This window comes from Pteropus medius, unplaced genomic scaffold (assembly GCF_902729225.1).
Source record: "Pteropus medius unplaced genomic scaffold, Ma_sr-lr_union100, whole genome shotgun sequence".
Classification (NCBI taxonomy): Eukaryota; Metazoa; Chordata; class Mammalia; order Chiroptera; family Pteropodidae; genus Pteropus; species Pteropus medius.
Window position 1 is genome coordinate 29,568,568 of NW_024349800.1, and position 20,683 is coordinate 29,589,250.

The following is a 20,683-nucleotide window of genomic DNA, read 5'->3' on the forward strand; positions in this document are numbered from 1 at the left end:
AACCAATTTCTGCTTATTTCTCAACTGGCAAGGCAAGTAAGAGAGCAAAGAGCAATTTCTTGCAGAATTGCACTTCAGTGGGTGTGAATGGTAAGTAAAATTATAGGAATCGGGATGAATAACTCGTTTTTAAGTGTGTGGGTGTTAGGTTCATTAAAAAGATTTCTAGGACAGAGGTTTCTATTCAATCATTCAGTTAATAGTGAGTGCACACCTTTGTGGTAGGCACTGGGGAGACAAAAAAGAAGGCATGAGTTAGGTCAGACTAAGGGAAGGAAAAAAAGGTAAGTATGCTTTTGAGAAACTCTTCTATACTGTCATTAGCCTTGGGTAGTGTTAGACCTTGAGGGCTGAGATTAAACAATACTTAACACTCTTGAAAAGTGGAGGTGGTTGTAGTTAAGGGGATCGGCCAAAAGACCTGTCCAATCAAGGTGTGGAAATGCTCTGGGAGGAGGCTGTAATAAAAACAGCAAACCCTTATTATGAAGCAGGTGCTCTTATAAACTTTATCGCTGTTCTATGAAGTAGCTACTATCATTATCATATTGCAGAACTGAGGCACAGAGAGTTTACATAACGTCTCCAAGTCTACAGAACTAGGAATGCGCTGGGATTGGAACGCTGTGTGACTTTATTCTTCAAATGCTATCCACACGTGGCGACTTTTCAAAGAGAAAGCGCTCCTTACCAATACTAACTGGTTTTACCGCCACGTTCCCTTCTATTTTTCCCTTCTTGTTAGGTATGTGTTTTGCAAGAGCCAATCATTTCTTCATTTCCTCGTTTAACTTTCTTTCCCTCGAGGGTAGGCACCGAAGCCGCTCACAGCCGCAGAATTGCAGTAATTTACTTCTGAGAAAGGCAGAGATCAGCAGACGCTTCTGATCGCTTATCGACGCGCGACTAACCCCAGGAAGAGGCTACAGATTTAACCAGCGCCTCGAGGCCTGGCGCCCACCTGGTGAAGCTCAGATAACCCTCGTCGCAACTGAGACTGTTCCGAATTCCGACTTCTGAATTCCGGAAAGAACTGCTTCCGGCGGCGCCGGAAAACCCGCGGGGACCATTTCGGAGACGGACTGGGCGACCGTCAGTTCTCCCGTGTCGGGAAGGTGATCGCCAATCGGCCTCAGGATCCAGACCCTGCTGGCGTTATGTGGGAACTAAGTGAGTCAGGTCCATTAGCCGGGTGGTCCCGGGTGGCGTATATTGTTTGGTCTAAAGTGTCAGTGGCACACATCCTCAACATTGTGCTTTCGGAAGCTTTTCCATGATGCATTTATTCTCGGCCTTCGACAGCGGTATACGAACAGAAGCGGCCGGCTGGCATCCTCTCCCGGCGTCCAGGCAGGTGCGGCCCCCCGGCAGGTGCGGCGCTCAGGTCCCCACCTCCCCTGTGCCCAAAGGCTTTCTGGGCTCGGGTTCCAGGCGAAGCCACCCCAGATCCGTACTTTTTTTTTTTTTTTAAACAATGACTTCTTTTTTACCTTGCAAATAAGTTCCAAGGCTTCCAACTCATGTTCACAAGTTTCCACCAATGCAACTACGTATTTCCAACATCCTTTTTCAGATTTCATGAATTTCCTAGCGGCGAGAGAACACTGAATTGGGAGTCAGCCTGAGTTTTAGTCCTGAGTGTTATTAACTAGTGGTATGACTTTGGAGAAACTATTTTTGAGCTCGCTGGACTCTCATTTTCCTTTTCTGTAAAACGAGGGGCTTGGAATAAATAGCAAGTAAGGTTCTTTCCAGGTTTGACATTTGGATTAATGTCCCAATGTGTTTTTCTGATTCCTACCTCAATTACTTATCTGTGCTTTGGTTAATCTCCTGTAGAGCCTTTCCTCCCACTCCATTAATCTGTGTTCTTGTCAGATCTCGTTTTAGACTCATTAAAAAAGTTCCTAAGGAATCATGTGCTTCTTGAGCACTTTTTACTTCTCAGTCCAGGGACATTTACCTGAATAAGGTTTTTTAAAATACGCCATTCTTGAGGTGTTTACTGTGCCTGAGAATTATTAAAGACAGCAAACTTAAGGAAAGGACTCTGGCTTATTAAACTTTGCATCAGCAACCTCAAATGCACTGCCTGGAAGCTGGTGCTCAGATGTTTATGAGAAGAAAACATGTACTTTCATTATTTTAGTTGCTCTGTCCCTTAAAAACTGAAAAGCCAAGTTGTAGAAATACGGTCTTTAGAGCAGAATGGAAGACTCAAGGAGGAAAAGAAGTATACTACGGAGTTATGAACAATACCATTGAGTTTTATTGGTCTTCTCTCAGTAAACTTTTTCATTCCAAGAAAGATATTCAAAAGGCATTATGTAATAAACATTTATTGGGTGACTTTTTCCCCGCTCTAAAGTGTCTTTTTTGTGGAATGGGGAGTGAGAAGAGGAAAAAATGTTAAGGGTGAAAACAATTCCAAGGAAAGGGAATTTATGCAAAGGTTCAAAAATTAGATGATAAACCATTGGTGAGTCAAAATAACAAAAGCTTGTAGGAATGAGGGGACTATAATAGTGTAAAAGATAAAGTGAGAAGTTAACAGAGGGCGGATAATGAGTCCTTATATAGCATGTTTTGAAGTTGTACATTAAACTGGTGATTAATTGGGGGCCGTTGGCAGGTTTAGCAGAGAGCTGATGAGTTCAAATTCACGTTTTAGAAAAATCACTCTATTTGTGATTTGGTTAGTTGATGTTCCAAGAGTGAAAAAAAGTCCTTTATAAGTTTGTTGTTGTATTTCAGTTCTATCATAGTAGCAACATTAACAATAATAATATTTAATATCTAGAAAGTAGTATGGAATTTCAACTCTGACTAGACCGAGGTCTTTTAGGGCAGGAAGTCAGCCTTATTCATTTTTGTAACTCTAGCACAATGCTTTGCATGTAGTAGATACCCAACTAATATTTGCTAACTTGATTTCAATATTAACTAAAATATTATTTTAAAACTCTTTTTCTAGGATAAACATGAACCAGAAGATACTGAAAGTGGAGAACTTGCTACGATTTCACACTATTTGTAGGCAGCTGCACAGCCTGGGTCAAAGAAGAATATTAGCACAGTGGAAGCATGTGTTTTCATCTGCTTACCCAGTGTGGACGGCTCAGCTTTACGCTTGGCCCTGGCAAACAGACGTGCTCTTTGGTGCTGCTTTATCTCAGTATAGGCTTCTAGTAACAAAAAAGGTAGTTATAAATTTCTGTCAGTTATTGTATTTGATCTGAGATGGAAGTGTGTAGAGCCATGAGCAGAAATCCATTTTGAGTATTTGTCATTTATAGAATCTTTATTCCGTAATGCTACACTCCAGGCAATACATCTCTGTGAAGAAGTTTTAGTTGTTCAGTAATGCTGATGAATTTGATTACTTGAGAACTGGTGGTATATAACAGTGAATTAAGGATGTAGGAGTTTTAATTTTAGTCTAAGGTTTAACTACTTATGAGAGTGTTAACTGGTAGAACTAGGAGCCGTGATTATGGTAGATACTCCAGAATAAATCTAAATTGTCACTTAAAAGTTTTTTCTTCTTCATGCGTTCTGAATTTTTAACAGGAAGAAAGATCACGGAAATCTCAGTTGTCTTCAACAAAATCTAAAAAAGAGGTAGAGGTGTGGATTGGAATGACTGTTGAGGAGCTGGCCAGAGCAATGGAAAAAGACGTAGGTGAGCCATATAATTTTTTAAGGAAAAATATGAGAACATGGATTACCCGGTATTTTATTTGCAATAATATTAAGGCATTCAAAGATGAAAATTAGACTGGTGGTTTAAAAAGATGTTAAGTCATTCCCATATTTTTTGCTTTAAGTCACAAACTCTAATTCATTTCTTGGCTCTTTGCCAAATATAGTTCTCTAAGATTTTGCTTCTAATAAAAGTGGAAATGATTTTCTTATCTGAAACCATTGCTTCTAATAAAAGTGGAAATGATTTTCTTATCTGAAACCATTCTTTCTCAGAAATTTTGTGGGCTATTAGACGAAGTTCAAAGAATGTTTTTTGGACTGAGGGACCATATTTATATTCATTTACTTTCCCTTTGTTTTTCTATAATTTTCTGATTTCCTTTTTTTACTAATTTTGACAATATTTGTAATGCCAGCAAAAAAATATTCATAGTAATAACTACAGCTTTTAATACTATTTTTATTTATAAATGTATAGCATCATTATCATTTTTTTATTCCTTCATTGCATCACTGATGTATTTATTATCATTTTAGGATTGTTGGAACAAAATTTGAGTTTTCATCATAAACTGACATTAAAATTCAGTAAACCAGAAATAGCCAATGACTGTAGCAAAATGCAAGTGAAGCAGACTCTTGGGAAAAAGAAAGAATTAATAATAACTCATAATTATTGAGCTGTTATTATATACTAGTATTTTATATTTATTAACTCTGTAATTCTCACAGTGCACTAGAGGTACATATGATTATTATTGCCTTTTATAGGTTGAGAAACTGAGGCATAGAGAGGATAAATAATTGCCCAGGATTTTATGGCTATTATGTGGTAGAGCCAGGACTTAAACCCACGAAGTATAGTTCTAGAACCCATGCTCTTATTCACAGACCAAATTATCTCTCAAGAACTGTTATTTTATAAATTACAGCAGAACTAGAATTTTAATGTTTTCTGCTCAAAAGTGTTACTCTTTATGCATGTACATCCTCACAAAGTATAGAAAATTAGCATACTGTCCTGCATTTTCATAACTTTGCAGTTGCATTATATAATTATAACCAGAACAAATGGTCATTCAGAATTTTTCCAAGAAAAACTGTATCGATATGATTTTATATATGATATTATAATAGACTTGATTTGAAACTTTATTTTTGGCAATTGTCATACATATGAAACCAGAAATAATAGAATAATAAGCATAATGTATGCATAAACTAGTGACAACAATTATTAATATATCACTTAATCCATAAATACTTCTACATCTGTTGCTAAAAGATGATTTTAAACATTACCGCACACACACCCGTAATCATAATAATTCTTTTGTATCACCAAATGAATGAAATAATTAAAATATAAATTTAATTCCATAGATCAGTGCTCTAAACCTGAAACTGATTTGCTATGATTTAAATAAGTTATGTATTTAACGCTTATTTAATTTTATATTCATGTCTCTTTTGAGTTAAAGATAATTTTTATATGCTGAATATTTTTAACTACTATATTAGCAGTCTGAGTACATTGGGTCAATGAAAATAACTGGATGTAATATTTCTGGTTGAAATGCTTTGTGCACTTTTCTACATGTAAATATTTAAATCTTGGATAAAGATAAGATCATACATCAATACTATATGCACTTAATATAGAGGGAACAAGATTATCCCTATATATAAGCTATCTCTCAAAAGTTAAGCAAAACATTTTGGAAGACGAGTTGCTGGATTATTAGGGATTTTTAGCATTATTAGAAACAGAATTATACTAATTATAATTTTTATGTTTAGAAAGAGTTTTATTGTTCTCTTAGAATGTATTCATATAGAAAATTTGCATTGTGTCATTCTTAAAATGTGTTTTCTTGGGAAAGGATGTGGTGGGAGATACATAGGAAAGAGTTTCTTGCATTATTATGAAGTAATATCAGTGATGTGCTGGCTTTCATCAGTTTGTGAGCCAATCAATAAACTATAAGGAATTTTGTGAGCTGATTGTTAAACACAACTGTTCAAAAAAATTAAATCATAAACAAAAGTAATACTCATCAAAACTTTTCACTTCCTAATTATTTTACAGCATTTTACTATTATCTTGTTCTTGAGGTTATTTATGCCTATTTTGCCTGTATTTTGGAAATACTGTATAATAGTGTGCTACTGCACATCTCTTTTCATCTCTGCATTTAGTGATTTCATGGTGGTAGCTTGAAATCAACCACGGTACTTGCACCATGAAAATTGGGAAATTTCTTTTTTATTTTTGTCAAGCCTTGTGAGTAAACCAGCATTTACCAGCATACTACTGAACAGGATGTTCTTTTAGTGTAATGTTTTGCTTATTTGATGATGCCTTTATTTCATATATGTGTCTCAAATTGTATATCTATAGGGTGACAAAGTCTGGAAACTCAAAACTATTTATTTTAATATAACATCATTCACAGGGAAATATGACTGAAATGAAAACAAAGCACATTAAAATGAAACAATGCATAACAAGTAAACATTTTTCTTACATTTCAAGACTTTGCGGACACCTTAAATAGATACATAAATAAATTGAGTTTGTGTGTATGCTGAGATACTGTGTGTGTGCACACACACGCATACAGTCAATTTTGGGATTCTGTATTGGCAAATTCTCTAAAATTAATACCCATTGTGCTTTTGCAGTCACTCCCAGACGTGTGCAGAGCAGTAAAAATTTTGAGTCGCCCAATCACACAGTTCTAGCTGAGGTTCGAAGAGGCAATGCTGTCTTCTTGTTTCAACAAGTATCATTTTTGTGGTTTATTTAGTGCCAGGTGTTTTGCATTTTCATGCTTGTTATTGGTGGTTTTGCTGTTTAAAATAGCCCCTAAGCATAGTGCTGAAGTGCCATTTAGTATTACTAACTGCAGGAGGGCTGTAACATGCCTAACAGAGAAAATACATGTACAGTAAGCTTTGTTCAGGCATAAGTTATAGTGCTGTTGGCCGTGAGTTCAATGTTAATGAATCAACAGTATAGTATAGTAAATAAGGTGTCTTTAAACAGAAACATAAAACGACGTATGTATTGATCAGCTGATGACGTATGTATTGATCAGCTGATGAAAATGTGACCAGAGGCTAAAGGAACCTAATCCTGTATTTCCCCTCAGAGCAATAGTTCAGTATTTGCTAATTCAGCATTTATAGAAAATAACTATAGTGGATAACAAGAATCAACTGTATATATACATACATATTTGTTTATGCATGACATATGTTTTCAAAGTAGACTGATAAACTATTCAATACTAAATGTATACAACATGCAATTTAATGTTTTAGATGACTCAGATGGTTCATAAAAGTACATAAATATTCTAAATATTTATGACTGCAGAATTCAAATTTATATGTATCATATTTTCCAGATCATTTTCTTTTTAGATTCTTTATGATGTTAACATTAGAGTTAAAAGATAGCTTATATAGTTATTCCTCTCATTGAGTGTACTGTTTATATAGACATTTATTAAAAGAGGTTACTTCCTTGAATATTTAATTTCATGATCCTAAAAGGTTTTATCTTATTCCACCCAGATTGTATTTATGAAGCTTTAATGAATACTACTATGGACATAGATTCCCTAGAAGCAGACTCACATTTAGATGAAGTCTGGATCAAAGAAGTGATAAAGAAGGCAGGGATGAAGTTAAAATGGAGCAAATTAAAACAGGACAAAGTCAGAGAAAATAAAGATGCTGTGAGAAGGTAAAACATAACCATATCTACTGGGGGAAGGAGACCACAGTTTTATTCACACTTTTTAATGGAAAGATTTGCTTTAAATTTTCTTTTGCAATTAAAATGATGTGTGAATATAGGTCATACTTTTCTTCGAAGTGCTTAAAACATCAGAAAGTATATTCAGGTTATTGTAAAACTCTGAGGATTATTTTTCTTAGTTTTCCAAATATGTATATTGATAATGAATTTTAAAAATTTATTCAGTTCTGCTCATGATTTTGAAGACGCCAACTTTAGGTGGGCAGTGATGTATTTTGTCATACATCATTGTATGCATAGAAGAAGAAAATAGTTATGCCTAATCAAAGCTGAATGTTGGGTTTTATTGTTAACAGTAGTTCACAGAGATAATGCAAACCAATTCACCAGCTATAAAGTGTTTCTGATGTTGAAGAAATGAAATTCCTTTGCTATTAATTGTAGGCCCCATGCAGATCCAGCTTTATTAACCCCAAGGTCCCCAGTTGTTACTATAATGGGCCATGTTGATCATGGGAAAACGACATTACTTGACAAACTGCGAAAAACTCAAGTGGCAGCAACGGAAGCTGGAGGCATCACTCAACACATTGGTGCCTTTCTTGGTATGAACACAAATTACCTTACAGTGTGCTTGGCAACTCCACATATTTTCTTAAACCAGATGTCATAGTATGAAATATACAAATTCAAAGTAAAAGGGGGGGAAAAAAAACAAAGTGAAAGGGAAGGATAAAAGTTAAAGCCATTGGTTTGATGAAACGTAGAGCAGATGGTTAATAAAGGTTATTCTGTATATTCTATAAGAAGCAAATTATATTACCGTTTTATTCTAGCCCATTTTTAGTTTGATTTAATGAATTTAAATTCCTCAGTGCTAGGTTGTGATAATGTTGCTAATGATAATTAAATAACAGCTATCATGTACTGAGCACCTAGCATGTGCCCAGCACTGTCCTGAGCACCTTATATGCTTATATTCCATATTTTCAAAACAGAATCATGAGGTAGGTATTAATATTCCTACTTACAGATAAGGAGGATGAGGCTTGCTTAGGTTAAATTACTTGCTCAAGGTACACAGCTAGTAAGTGACAAAGCTGTTGGACTCAAATCCTGAGCTACTAACTGTATACTAAATTGTCTTTGTTGCTCAAGGCAGTTGTGCAGCTGATGTTTGCTCATGTAGAGATGGCTGCCAATATAACTATTGTTGTGTTTTTCTCCAGAATAGATATCAGTTGGTACATTTATGAAAGTAGTTATATTCTAGAAATATGAAGAGTTTTAGTTTGAACTTTTACATGAAAAGAAAACCCTGCAGGTCCCACTGGTATCACTTTCTGTTGTGAAATGATCTGTATTCTGATTAAGGTAAATGGAAGGAATAAAATTATTTTAAAGTATTTTTGTGTTTGATAATGTCACATATATTCCTTCATGTTAAAGAGGTCCGTATTTGAGTCCTTGCTGTTCTTGGATTTCTGTTTCCACAGTCTCTCTGCCTTCAGGGGAAAAGATAACCTTTCTTGATACTCCAGGACATGCTGCTTTCTCAGCAATGAGAGCCAGAGGTGCTCAGGTCACTGACATTGTCATATTGGTAGTAGCTGCAGATGATGGTGTGATGAAACAAACTGTAGAATCTATTCAGCATGCCAAAGATGCTCAAGGTACTGTGTGTCTGTGGTTGACTTACAAGAATCACTGTTTTGGGGCCATGTATGTTGTAGCTCATTTAATCTGCGTGGCAGTCCAAGGATTATTATACTTGTTTTACAGATGAGGCTCAAAAACAGTTGAATTGTTTTCCCACAGATATAACTACTAAGAAGAGTGTTGCAGGATTCATTTTGGGATTTGTGATCACTAATACAGTCCTTCCTCTACTGTCTACTTACTTGGCATAGTATGAGAATATGACAGTCTCAAATAACTTTTTAAAAAAATTTTTCTCATGGAAATTCTAAACAGATGTAAAAGTAAGAATAGAATAATGAACCTCCTTGTACCCATCACCTAAATTCATTAGAAATTTCAAAGTGATGATATTCTAAATCTGTTATTCCTTGTTCATTCATCTTCTGGACTTCTCTAAAGGGAAACTTTCCCCTCATCTACATTAAATAAATTCTTATTTGGTCAAAAGTATAAAATTGAAACTTTCGGAAAATTACTTAGCTATTTTCTCGCTTATTTTTTTTTTCATTACAAAATTGTAATATACACATACTCTGCACATTCGTTCTTATTCTGATGTGACTCTATACCCGCTGAGAAAATACTGTTGTCTTAAGAAAATGTACCCGATGGAGTACATCATATTCACCTAGGTTTGTTCGAAAAGAAAAAAAAAGGTTGAGAATCACCAATCTAGTCAAATTCTGTCATCTCACAACATGAAAACTAAGACCCAGAGAGTGTTAGGAACTCCCCTCATTACAGTTAATTGGTAGCATGAATCTGATCTTCAAGCTTCCAATGTCACTCTCTTTCTAATTCCTTAACATTGCTTTTATGGAATGGACTATATTCTTAATGATTCTAGGGTATATAACAAAAAGAAGAGAGTGAAAAACTTGCCAGGGATCCCATAACAAAGAACAAAGTAGTTGGTTGAGATAGGATAAATCCTTCACATTGTGCTTTCCATACTTGTTCTCTTGATTTCTGTTAAGTTCCAGCTCATCAATAGGGAATGTGCTTTTCGATAATAGTAGGTTGTGGATTGCATAACTCTTTTTGTGTCTGTTCCTTTGATACCTGAAAAAATTGCAGATTTGGTGAAACCCAACCAGAGAATTATCTCTTAGAATGTTGCATGATTTCTGTAATGAGAAGATATGTTTACTAATGACAAGTAGATTTTAAGGTTATTTAGTTCATTAAGTAAATATTTATTGAGGATATACTATGTGTCAGTCACTTAGCTAAATGTATGAATAAAGAATTTGCTATCAGTCCTAACAGTTTACAATAATAATACTTAATTTCAGCCCAGGGCAAGATGTTAGATTTTAACAATGTGTTAATACTTCCTGGGAAGAAGAGGCAAATCATCTAGTGGTATTAGAATTGAATTAGAATCGTCTTTTGACTTTTTTCTGGAGATTATCTCCAGTGTAGTTGCTGATCTTGCCTTCAAATTATAGGCCTTTCTTCACCCAAAATATTGTTTTGTTTTGTTTTTTTAAAATCCTCTTAGGTTTGTGGTCTTAATTCAGAATCTACTTATAATTAGTTTTGGTATCTCACACCTGGAATCCTTATACATAGAAAGCAGAGTGAGGTGGGTCTAACGTGGGTCTTTTTAGGTGTTTTGAGTCTATTCACTGAGTAAAGAAAAAGCCAGAAAAGATTGGTGTCTTCATTGTGAATACTTAGAATTGAAGGTGTCATCATTTACACTCTTCTTAACTCTTTCAGTGCCAATTGTCCTTGCCATAAACAAATGTGACAAAGCTGAGGCTGATCCTGAAAAAGTGAAAAAAGAACTGCTAGCTTATGATGTGGTGTGTGAGGATTATGGAGGCGACGTTCAAGCAGTGCATGTCTCTGCACTTACGGTAAATGCAGGTATCTCGTAGATGATGTGTTCAAATGGGAATGCACATAGTGCATTATACCTAAAGAACATTTTGACGTACATAATGTCTTTTGTTGTTTAAAAATTCTCTAGGTACTAGGCAAAAGCTGGTATCATTATTCTGGTTTGGTAGGTTAGAAATTAGGCTCAGAAAGGTCAGTCACCAATCCAGGGCTACATAGCTAGCTGATCAGTGGAGAATCAGGTCTAAAATTAATACTTTTCTTTTTATAAGATACTTAGAATGAGGAGAATAAATGGTGAATGATGTGAGGATAGGGTAATATTAGGCTAAAGACTGTTTTAAGCAGAAACGAAATCCAGCTGGTAATAAAAAGTGATTGTTTTTAGTGAAAAAACTATAGAACAGGTCCTAGGACATTTAAGAGAGATTTAAACAAATAACAATTTCACTAATACAAACATGAAACATTTGAATTCAGTTTGTAATGATTGACTCAATGTTTTAATTAATTAAATTTCTATAAGTCTTTAATGTTATTTAAATTTGCGTTTACATTACCAATTATTCTTTTCTGGTTGAAAAACACTAAGGAAGCTCAGTACCTGCTCTGTGATAGCATTTTCCAATTCTCTTTTTCTATACAGGTCACTGCTAAGCAACAATTTACTTTTTTGTCCATTCTCATATTCTGCAGTTTACTTGTAATACAGACTTTTTTCACCCTGATCATTCACTGAAGGGACGATACTATATTGGCCATCTTTCTCCAGTTCAGTCTCATTTTATCTTTACTTTTCCAAATACGTTATCTCCAACATACTTAGAAATTATGCCTCTATTAATAGTAAAACAATTCCTCTTTTTCTCTGAAACTCATAAAATGCCACCTTTGTTATATTTCTGTTATACCTTGATTGCTACTGCACTCTGAAAGCCAGATGGCAAGATTAAAACATTTGAAGACATGGCCACCTTTTCTGCCCAGATATCATCAAATGAGTAGATAGATGTAAAGCTACTTAGGCAAATTTGGAGGCATGGCAGAGATGATTCCTGGGGAATGGAGGGAATTGGGGGAGAGTGGCAGAGAAGTAAGATGAGGCCTTCTTTTCCAAGGTAGATATAGAAGACTATGTCATGCAAAGAAACAACCCCAGCTCTGCTTTTCAGAGCAGCATTTTATAAATTGGAATAAATTCTAGGATTAAATAGATGGGTAGCAAAATATTCATTCAGTTTTGTTTAAAGTTGTTTCTGTTGTTTTATAGTCTGTAAAAAATGTGAGGAATCTCTTAGCTGACATAGAGAATGGAAAAATCACTTGCCCATCTGTTCCAGTTCCATCACCAGTTGATCAAGCTGCATGATCTTGGAGCCCTAGAAAGCATAGTAAACAGATCATTAAAAGTGAAAGAATCATCTAATCTACTCTTTAATTTTACAGGTGAGGAAAGGAGATCTAGGGAGGTGAAGTGATTTTTCAGGGTTGCATAGCTGGGTAGTTAATGGATCAGATGAAAAAGTAGATGTAAACGCTTATTCACTTGGATAGAACTTCATTGTAAAGTAGAATTGTAAAGAAGGAAAACACAATTGTAGAGACAGATGGAGGGGGGAGTAAATGAATGAAGCATGTTTATGGAAGGATATTAACAAGCACCACTAGAGGCCATCCTTTAAAAAAAAAAAAATAGCCACTGTTTCTTGCAAGATCTTTCCCTGAATCAGATTTTCTTGCTCCTCCCTCCCTCTTCTCCCCACTTCTTTCCAATTGGATAAGTCATGCTTTTAATGCTTAAAAAGTATAACTGTCAAGGATTATTTGGCTTTCTGACCCTGGTACTTAACATTTACAGATAATATTTATTAATGTATATTAACAATGTTTTGTTGTTGTTGTTATTAAAGGGTGATAATCTGATGGCTTTGGCAGAGGCAACAGTTACTCTTGCGGAAATGTTAGAATTGAAAGCAGACCCCACTGGTCCAGTGGAAGGAACAGTAATAGAATCTTTCACAGACAAAGGAAGAGGGTAGGACTGTTACAATGCTTGCTTTTTAATAATTTTATTTCATTGTTTTGTGACTCGATTATATAACTGTATTTTGATTGAATGATATATTAGTCCATGAACCATATTTTGAAAGCATTTGTTTTGAAAACTATTATTACACTAGCACACAGAACACAAAAATGCAGTTAGCAGTAGACCATAGCAACTATCTGCATACATCTAATAGTTGTAGTTAGATGACTTAAGTAGTTCAATTTGTTTAATTTTTTCCCCTACTGACTTAACTGAATTGGTAAAGCCTCATAGACTGACATAAATTGGAATGAAATAGCAATTATTGCATTTTAGGGTTTCCAAATTTTTTGTATCCTTATCCATTAATATAATATATAGGAAAGTCTTTTGAATGATGTTCTCTTCTTTAATTCCTTCCCTGTCAGAAGAGGTCTCACTGCTTAACTAATTAGTTATAGAAAAAGGATTAGGATTCTGTCAGAGCACTCAACTATCTGCACCCCTTAGTACCATAACCTTACGAGAAATCTTTTTTTTAAAAAAAATGTCTTATTGTAGTAAAGACACGTTACATTAAATTTACCATCTTAATCACTTTTAAGTGTACTGTTCAGTAGTATTAAGTATATTAACAGTGCTGTGCAACAGATCGCTAGAATTTTTTCATCTTGTAAAACAAACTCTATACCCATGAAACACTAATTTCTCCTCTTTCCCCTTCAGCCCTTGAAAGTGTCTTTCCATTTTCTGTTTCTGTGATTTTGACTACTTTAGATACTTATATGAGTGGAAGCATACAGGATTTGTCCTTTTTGTTTGGCTTATTTCACTTAGCATAATGACCTTGAGGTTCATTTATGTTATAGCATGTGACAGGATTTCTTTTTTTTTTAAGGTTGTGTATATACTGCATTTTCTTTATCCATTCTTTTGTTGATGGGCATTTGGGTTGCTTCCACCTTTTAACAATTGTGAAATGTTTTCATAGTATGAAAAACTGCTTGAGAAGTTGAGAAGTAGCGGAATTAACCCTGTATGTACATAAGATATATTTTTAAATCTCATAAAGATATCTTTGCTCTATTTAAGAAAGTGCTATTACTTCTTGATTATAGCATTAAGACTATATACTTTTTTTTTCGTTTTAGTCCTGTTACTACAGCAATAATTCAAAGAGGAACTTTGAAAAAAGGCTCAGTTCTGGTTGCTGGAAAGAGTTGGGCAAAAGTACGCTCAATGTTTGATGAAAATGGAAAAACAATTAATGAGGCCAGTCCCAGTATGCCTGTGGGAATTATAGGCTGGAGAGACCTCCCTTCTGCAGGAGATGAAATTCTTGAAGTAGAATCTGAGGTATATCAAGCTTAATTCCTATTATTAGATATGATATAGTGATTTTAAATATCAATCTATAATATCATACCCAATAAGTATAATATGTTAACAAATCATTCTAGACTATAAGGGGCTATGAGAGGGCCAGTGGTGCCATTTTAGAATTTGGCTATAGAATTTTTTTAAATTTGAGATAGAATTTTTAAATTAAATAATTTTAATTATACAGAAAGCCCCCAAACCAAAGTTTTGAAACTTACAAAATTAATGGTTTCATATATGAGTTAAGCTAATTTCATAATGTGGGAAAAACACAAAGCTTTTAACTCAGCAGTTACTGGTTTCTATTTAGTTAAATAATTCCTTTTTTTTACCTGTAAAGCCAAGGGCACGTGAAGTTATTAACTGGAGGAAGTATGAGCAAGAACAGGAGAAAAATAAAGAGAATCTGAAAATAATAGAAGAAAAGCGAAAGGAGCACCAAGAAGCACATCGGAAAGCCCGTGAGAAGTATGGTACTTTGCACTGGAAGGAGAGATCGTTTATAAAGTACCAAGAAAAGAAGGAACAAAAACCCTTAAAGCTTAAAGAGAAAGCAGAAAGAGATTCACATGTACTTCCTGTAATTATTAAAGGTGACTTTTTAAAGATTTTACTTTATAACTCATTTTTGGAATATATGTATTTCTTTATTCTCATAATTAATTTGGGCCATTAAATTTAAGCCAAAATTATTTCAGTATTTTGGGGGAGACCTTTTTTATTGAGGTATAATTGACATATAACATTATATTAGCTTCAGGTATACAACATAATGATTCCATATTTGCATATATTGCAAAATGGTCACCACAATAAATCTAGTTAACATCCATCACCATACATAGTTAGAAAATTTTCTTCTTGTGATAAGAACTTTTAGGAACTATTTTCTTAGCAACTTTTAAATATGCAATACAATATTATTAACTATAGTCACCATGCTATACATTACCTCTTCATGACATTTTATAACTCGAAGTTTGTACCTTTTGACACCCTTCACCTTTTTGCCCACCCGCTCCTGGGGGAGATTTTCTTAATAAACATTTTTCTTCTCGATTCTGTTGTAAATGTACATTTGGTTCATACTTTATTAAATTAAGTAGACATTTATAATGCTAACCCTCAATAAAAGGTGATTTAGTGGTAAATGCCATTTTTCTTAGGGTTTTAGATAGATTATTGTCATTTTTGTATCTATTAATGTCTGACTCTTAACACCAATAATTTTAAACTTTTGCTGCATTTAGGTGATGTTGATGGTTCCGTTGAGGCCATTTTGAACATTATGGATACCTATGATGCTTCACATGAGTGTGAACTAGAATTAGTGCATTTTGGTGTGGGTGATATTAGTGAAAATGATGTTAACCTTGCTGAAACTTTTCATGGTAAGGATTCCATTTTCTATTTGTTTAACTGTGTTCCCTACTACATACTGTGAATAATTTTCTTCTGTCTTTTGTTGCTTGGCATTTATGTGACATCGACCCCATCAGCATCACCTTTCCTATTGCAGGCAAGTCTCAGCTACCAAATGAGGGTGGAGGCGATGTACATTATTTTAGCCATTGCTCCACTTGTTGTACTGCATCCTTGGGGAACTATTTCAAGCCCCAGTAGTGTTTCTTGATTTTTTTTTTCGAAGGTACCATTACTATCCTCTCTCTCCACTCCTCTCACTCAACCCAAGGTTGATTATCTATCTTTCATTTAGACTTTTGAATGCTCCTAACTGTAATCAGCCTATTCAGTACTTTCCTTCATTTTTTTTCTTTTGGCTACCTATTTTTGTTTGTTGATAATTTTACAAATCAAATATTGCTTAAATCAAACACTCCTTTTAGCTTTAAATTCCTACAAGGCAGGGGATGGTTTATTAGTCAAATTCATGATACACAAAAAGGGGACTCATGACTGTCTCTTTAACTAGGTCTAACCTAGCAAAGCACCAACACTTTTGAGTGATTAATGAATCATTTAGGAAGGAGGTACTTCATGACCTGACTTGATTAGAGCTAAGTGTTATCTCTACTATTGAAAAGGTATTTTCAGTAATGCTGGTTAATTCAAAGTATTTTTGGGCACTGACTAGCCTAGGATTGTACTGTGTAATATAGATAGTGTATTGAATGACTTCTTAATGATGACTTTCAAGGTCATTGTTTTTCTTTTGATTAAGCTGTTTGCATTAATTTTTTCCATTTGTTTAATACAAGAGTGTTTTGCTTTTTTCTCCCGCAAGATATTTGCCTTTAAATACATTATTTGTTCTTTGGTAAAATGGTCAGCTTCATGGAACTTCTTTCATTTCTGATATAGCTCTTGAACTTTACCAATTAAGTAACTATTTTTGAGCATCTTTTGGCCCCCGAATACCTAGAGGTAAACAACAGAAGTTGTAGACAATAAGATTAGAATTTAATATTGGAATTAAATGTTCATAAAATAATATAATAATATTTCAGCCCTAATCAATTTTTTCTTTCTGGTATGAAAAGCAAAGCTTTGTTTAGCATTGTGTCTTACACACTATGGGCTCTTAATATGTTTCTTAAATTAATGGATTTAAAAATCATAAAGAAATTTTCCTTATTAACAAGCCACAATAGAATTTATAAAATCCTTTTGCAATTTGAGAATTTACTAGTTTCCATGAGAAAAAATTATAGAATTTCTCATTTCCCCTACTTGCTTTTGTAGAAAAGTAATTTATGTAGAAAGAAATAATATAGATTTGAGTTTCTGCTTGAAAGACAGACTGTTTAATGCAGTATTTGTGCTCCTTTATTGATCGTATTTCTGCTTACCAGGTGTTATATATGGCTTCAATGTGAATGCAGGCAATGTTATCGAGCAGTCAGCTGTAAAAAAAGGAGTAAAAATTAAACTTCACAAAATCATTTACCGTCTTATTGAAGATTTGCAGGAGGAATTGAGCAGCAGATTGCCCTACACTGTGAAAGAACATATAATAGGTGAGTGCTCATTGCATGTTACTTTTAAATATTTATATCTTAGGTGCTATAAATAATACTTGGAAGCAAAGTTTAGAGGAAATGTATTTCACTGTCGAAATAAATTCACTGTTCCAGTACATATATTCTGTGTTCTAAAAAAAAATGACTATGTAAGAATTCAGTGTAAATTCATATGTATTATTAACACCTGCCCTCTGCAACACGTTATGCTTAGGCCCTAAGGATACAAAGCAAGTAAGGCATTAAGAACTTGCCCACAAGTTTAGACAGGAACAACTAATTGTAATATAAATTAGACTGGGGTGGGAGACGTAAAGGTCAACGTGTCTTGGAAGAAGCCATTGATTCTGTCTTGGAGCTGCAGAGAAATCCACCATGAAAAGGAAATTTACATTTAAATATTAAATATTTAAAAATATTCTTCCTAGCATATCCAGATTACAGGCTAAATTTACTTAAGATGACTGAATCATTTTGTTCTATTTCCTCCCCATATACATGCTTTTTTAACTTTTGATTTTGTTTTAAATTTCCAGAAAAATTAAAAGTGTAAGGAACTCCTTCCCATATACCCTTTACCCACTTCACCAATTGTTTACATTTTGCCCCATTTACTTTCCCCACCTTTTTTTCTGTAGCATTTGATAGTAAATTTGATACTGTATCTGTTTGCTAGTAAACACTTTACATTTCCTAAGCACAAGGATGTTCTTTTATAAAACCATCAGACAAATATTAAACTCGGGAATTTTAACATTAGTACTATTAAGCCACAGTCCAGATTCAAATTTTGTCCATTGTCCCAATAATGGACTTTATAGGTATATATTTTTCCTTCAGTCCAGGATCATGGATTACATTTAATTCTTCAGTCTATTTTGCCTTTGACAGTTTGAAGTGTATTGTCTGGTGACTTTGTAGAATGTACTTTAATTTGGATTTGTCTCTTTCCTCAGGATGAGATTCAGTATTTGCATTTTTGGTCTACAAAACAGATATTTTAGGCTTTTCTGACTTGCTTAACATGATCATACAGAAGTTTGTATGTTTTTATGCTAACAGCAATTTGTAAAACTATGTCATATGAGGATTTCTAGGAGTAAGCAAGCACCAAATAATACTAACCTTGGAAAGTTGGTACATTATAGTGAGTGGTACCATGTCATTATTGGAATTTGTTTTAATTTTTAGTCAGTGAAAAAACTAAGCTGAGTCACAGATTAAGTACTCCTAAGTGGATATAAATTACATGGTGAAATTAAAAATAAATCAGATAACAGATGATCTGTTCTAGAAAATATATTGAAGTACAGTTGAAAACTAGGTTTTCATGGAGCAGACAGGAATTACATTAATCTTATCAACTATTATCATCTTCTAGTGCATTTTATTCAGCCAAAATAAAATCATTCATCCTTTTGGTAAGCATGTGTTTTTGTGATTTTCTTTTCCAAGAATATCCAAGCATTTTTCTGTAGTTCTAATGTTGGTCAGGAAAATAAAGTTGATGGAGTCAAAGAAAAACCAGGACATCTTTCTATGCACAATTTGTATTTTTCTCACACCTTTAATTCTGCCTTGCATAATGTCAGAAATTATGTATTTCTCAGTCTTTTGTATTCTGTACTTAATATTATCTTCTTCCTAAAGGTGAGGCTTCTGTACTTGCTACCTTCTCCGTAACAGAAGGGAAGAAAAAAGTTCCTGTGGCTGGATGCAGAGTCCAAAAGGGACAGTTAGAAAAACAAAAAAAATTTAAATTAATCCGTAACAGACAAGTTATTTGGAAGGGTAAGCAACATCAAAATTTGTTTCTATTTCATACCCAGTCACCAAAATCTGACAATCTTGAGTAACCATTTGAAATCCATCTTTCACTCTTATAATCCTAGTTCAGGCCATTCCTTCTTGCTCATAACTGGTCTCCACTTGTTGGGTTCCTTCTTTACTAGTTCTGATGACTATACCAGGATCGTTAGTTCCCTAATCCAATTTTTTAAAATTCTAAAAATTCGCCCCAAACTACCTTTCTAGCCATGTCTCCTACACTTGATCTACATCGGTATACCTGCTTACTTCCATCCTTTAACTTGACATTTTGCCTGCAGTCTTTTATCCTGTTTCTCATTAAAGGCCTGAGTACAATCCCATCCTCTGCAATCTTGGTCCATCTTTAAAATGGGGCATTTAGTATTTTTCATTACAGATCTTTGTAACAAACTTCATTTTCCTTTGGTTTCCCTGGTATTTAATCCTGTCATTTAACAGTAGTAAGAATTTAATTTTTAACACCAGGCTACATAGCTGTTAGAAGATGCTTATTATTTGTTGAATATATGAATCTTATTTCTTTTAAGGCACACTGACCTCACTGAAGCATCATAAAGATGACATTTCAATTATCAAAACTGGAATGGATTGTGGCCTCAGTTTGGATGAAGAAAAGATAGAATTTAAAGTGGGAGATGAAATTGTTTGTTATGAAGAAAAGGAAGTTCTAACCAAGACCTCTTGGGATCCAGGATTTTAATATTATTAAGAATGTAAAAGATTAAATGTCTTGCTTCATTATAGAGCAACTAATAAAGTTTTGCTTTATTAAAGGTTCACCACTGCTGGTCAAAAACTACCCAAGTAGTTCATCCAAGCGTTAACATGCGTAACTGTTGAAACAGAAACTTATTTAAGGATGTCTCCAACCAGAAATCCTGATGTTAGTAATATGGTAAAATGGAATTATTGGCCTATCATTGACAGTGATCAGTTAGTAAACTTGAAAAGCATGTTTTAAGAGTATTAACTCAAGCAGTCCTCCCTGAATTGAGCTACATGGGCAAAATATGGAACCAACCAAATACTGCTTGAAACAGTTTTGTGTCAACAGTACTATTGAGCAAATACTCCTGAGTTCATGCTCAACACTGAGCACTAGTATATTCCTGCGCACTAAAGACAGCAAACACCCCAGGCAGGTCACCTAGGGCAACTTTAAGCTCAGCCTTTAAATTTCCTGTGTATGAAACAAATGTCATAGCCTCTTTTTAGGCAAGGTCACACCAATTCACACACATCACTTCCTCAGTGGAGGCGTGGGGTGGGCAATTCCCACTCCAGGGCTCATTTGGCAATGTCTGCATTGCCTACATTTTTGACTGTGGTAATGGTGGTGAGGTGCTACTAGCATCATGTGGGTAGAGACCAGGGATGCTGTTCATCATCGTATGATGCAAAGGACAGCCCCCAAACCACAGAATTATCTGGTCCAAGTGT

The 20,683-nt window shown here is 34.4% G+C and overlaps 1 protein-coding gene across 4 annotated transcripts; it reads left to right on the plus strand.

Moving 5' to 3' along the window:
- The first annotated feature begins 838 nt into the window (after positions 1–838).
- Positions 839–19,992, plus strand: MTIF2 (mitochondrial translational initiation factor 2). 4 transcript variants are annotated; one of them, XM_039887123.1, is made up of 14 exons: positions 839–1,170; positions 2,975–3,200; positions 3,571–3,682; positions 7,288–7,459; positions 7,919–8,079; positions 8,971–9,147; positions 10,901–11,040; positions 12,934–13,058; positions 14,204–14,408; positions 14,773–15,025; positions 15,683–15,823; positions 17,246–17,410; positions 19,064–19,204; positions 19,771–19,992. In XM_039887123.1, the coding sequence occupies exons 2-14, from the start codon at positions 2,982–2,984 to the stop codon at positions 19,941–19,943; spliced, it is 2,184 nt and encodes a 727-aa protein (XP_039743057.1). In that variant the 5' UTR covers positions 839–1,170; positions 2,975–2,981; the 3' UTR covers positions 19,944–19,992. The 4 variants fall into 4 exon arrangements, with proteins under 4 accessions (XP_039743057.1, XP_039743058.1, XP_039743054.1 ...); XM_039887124.1 differs by having other exon boundaries at positions 1,164–1,354; XM_039887120.1 differs by lacking the exon at positions 839–1,170 and adding an exon at positions 1,177–1,371.
- Positions 19,993–20,683: the final 691 nt, after the last annotated feature.

What these genes read in the sequence shown, in the direction of transcription:
- MTIF2 (XM_039887120.1), top strand. Translation starts at nt 1,274, where the DNA reads ATGATGCATTTATTCTCGGCCTTCGACAGCGGTATACGAACAGAAGCG. An exon ending in AGCAATGGAAAAAGACGTAG is followed by an intron (nt 3,683 to 7,287) that starts GTGAGCCATATA and finishes TATTCCACCCAG; the next exon opens with ATTGTATTTATGAAGCTTTA. An exon ending in AATAAAGATGCTGTGAGAAG is followed by an intron (nt 7,460 to 7,918) that starts GTAAAACATAAC and finishes TATTAATTGTAG; the next exon opens with GCCCCATGCAGATCCAGCTT.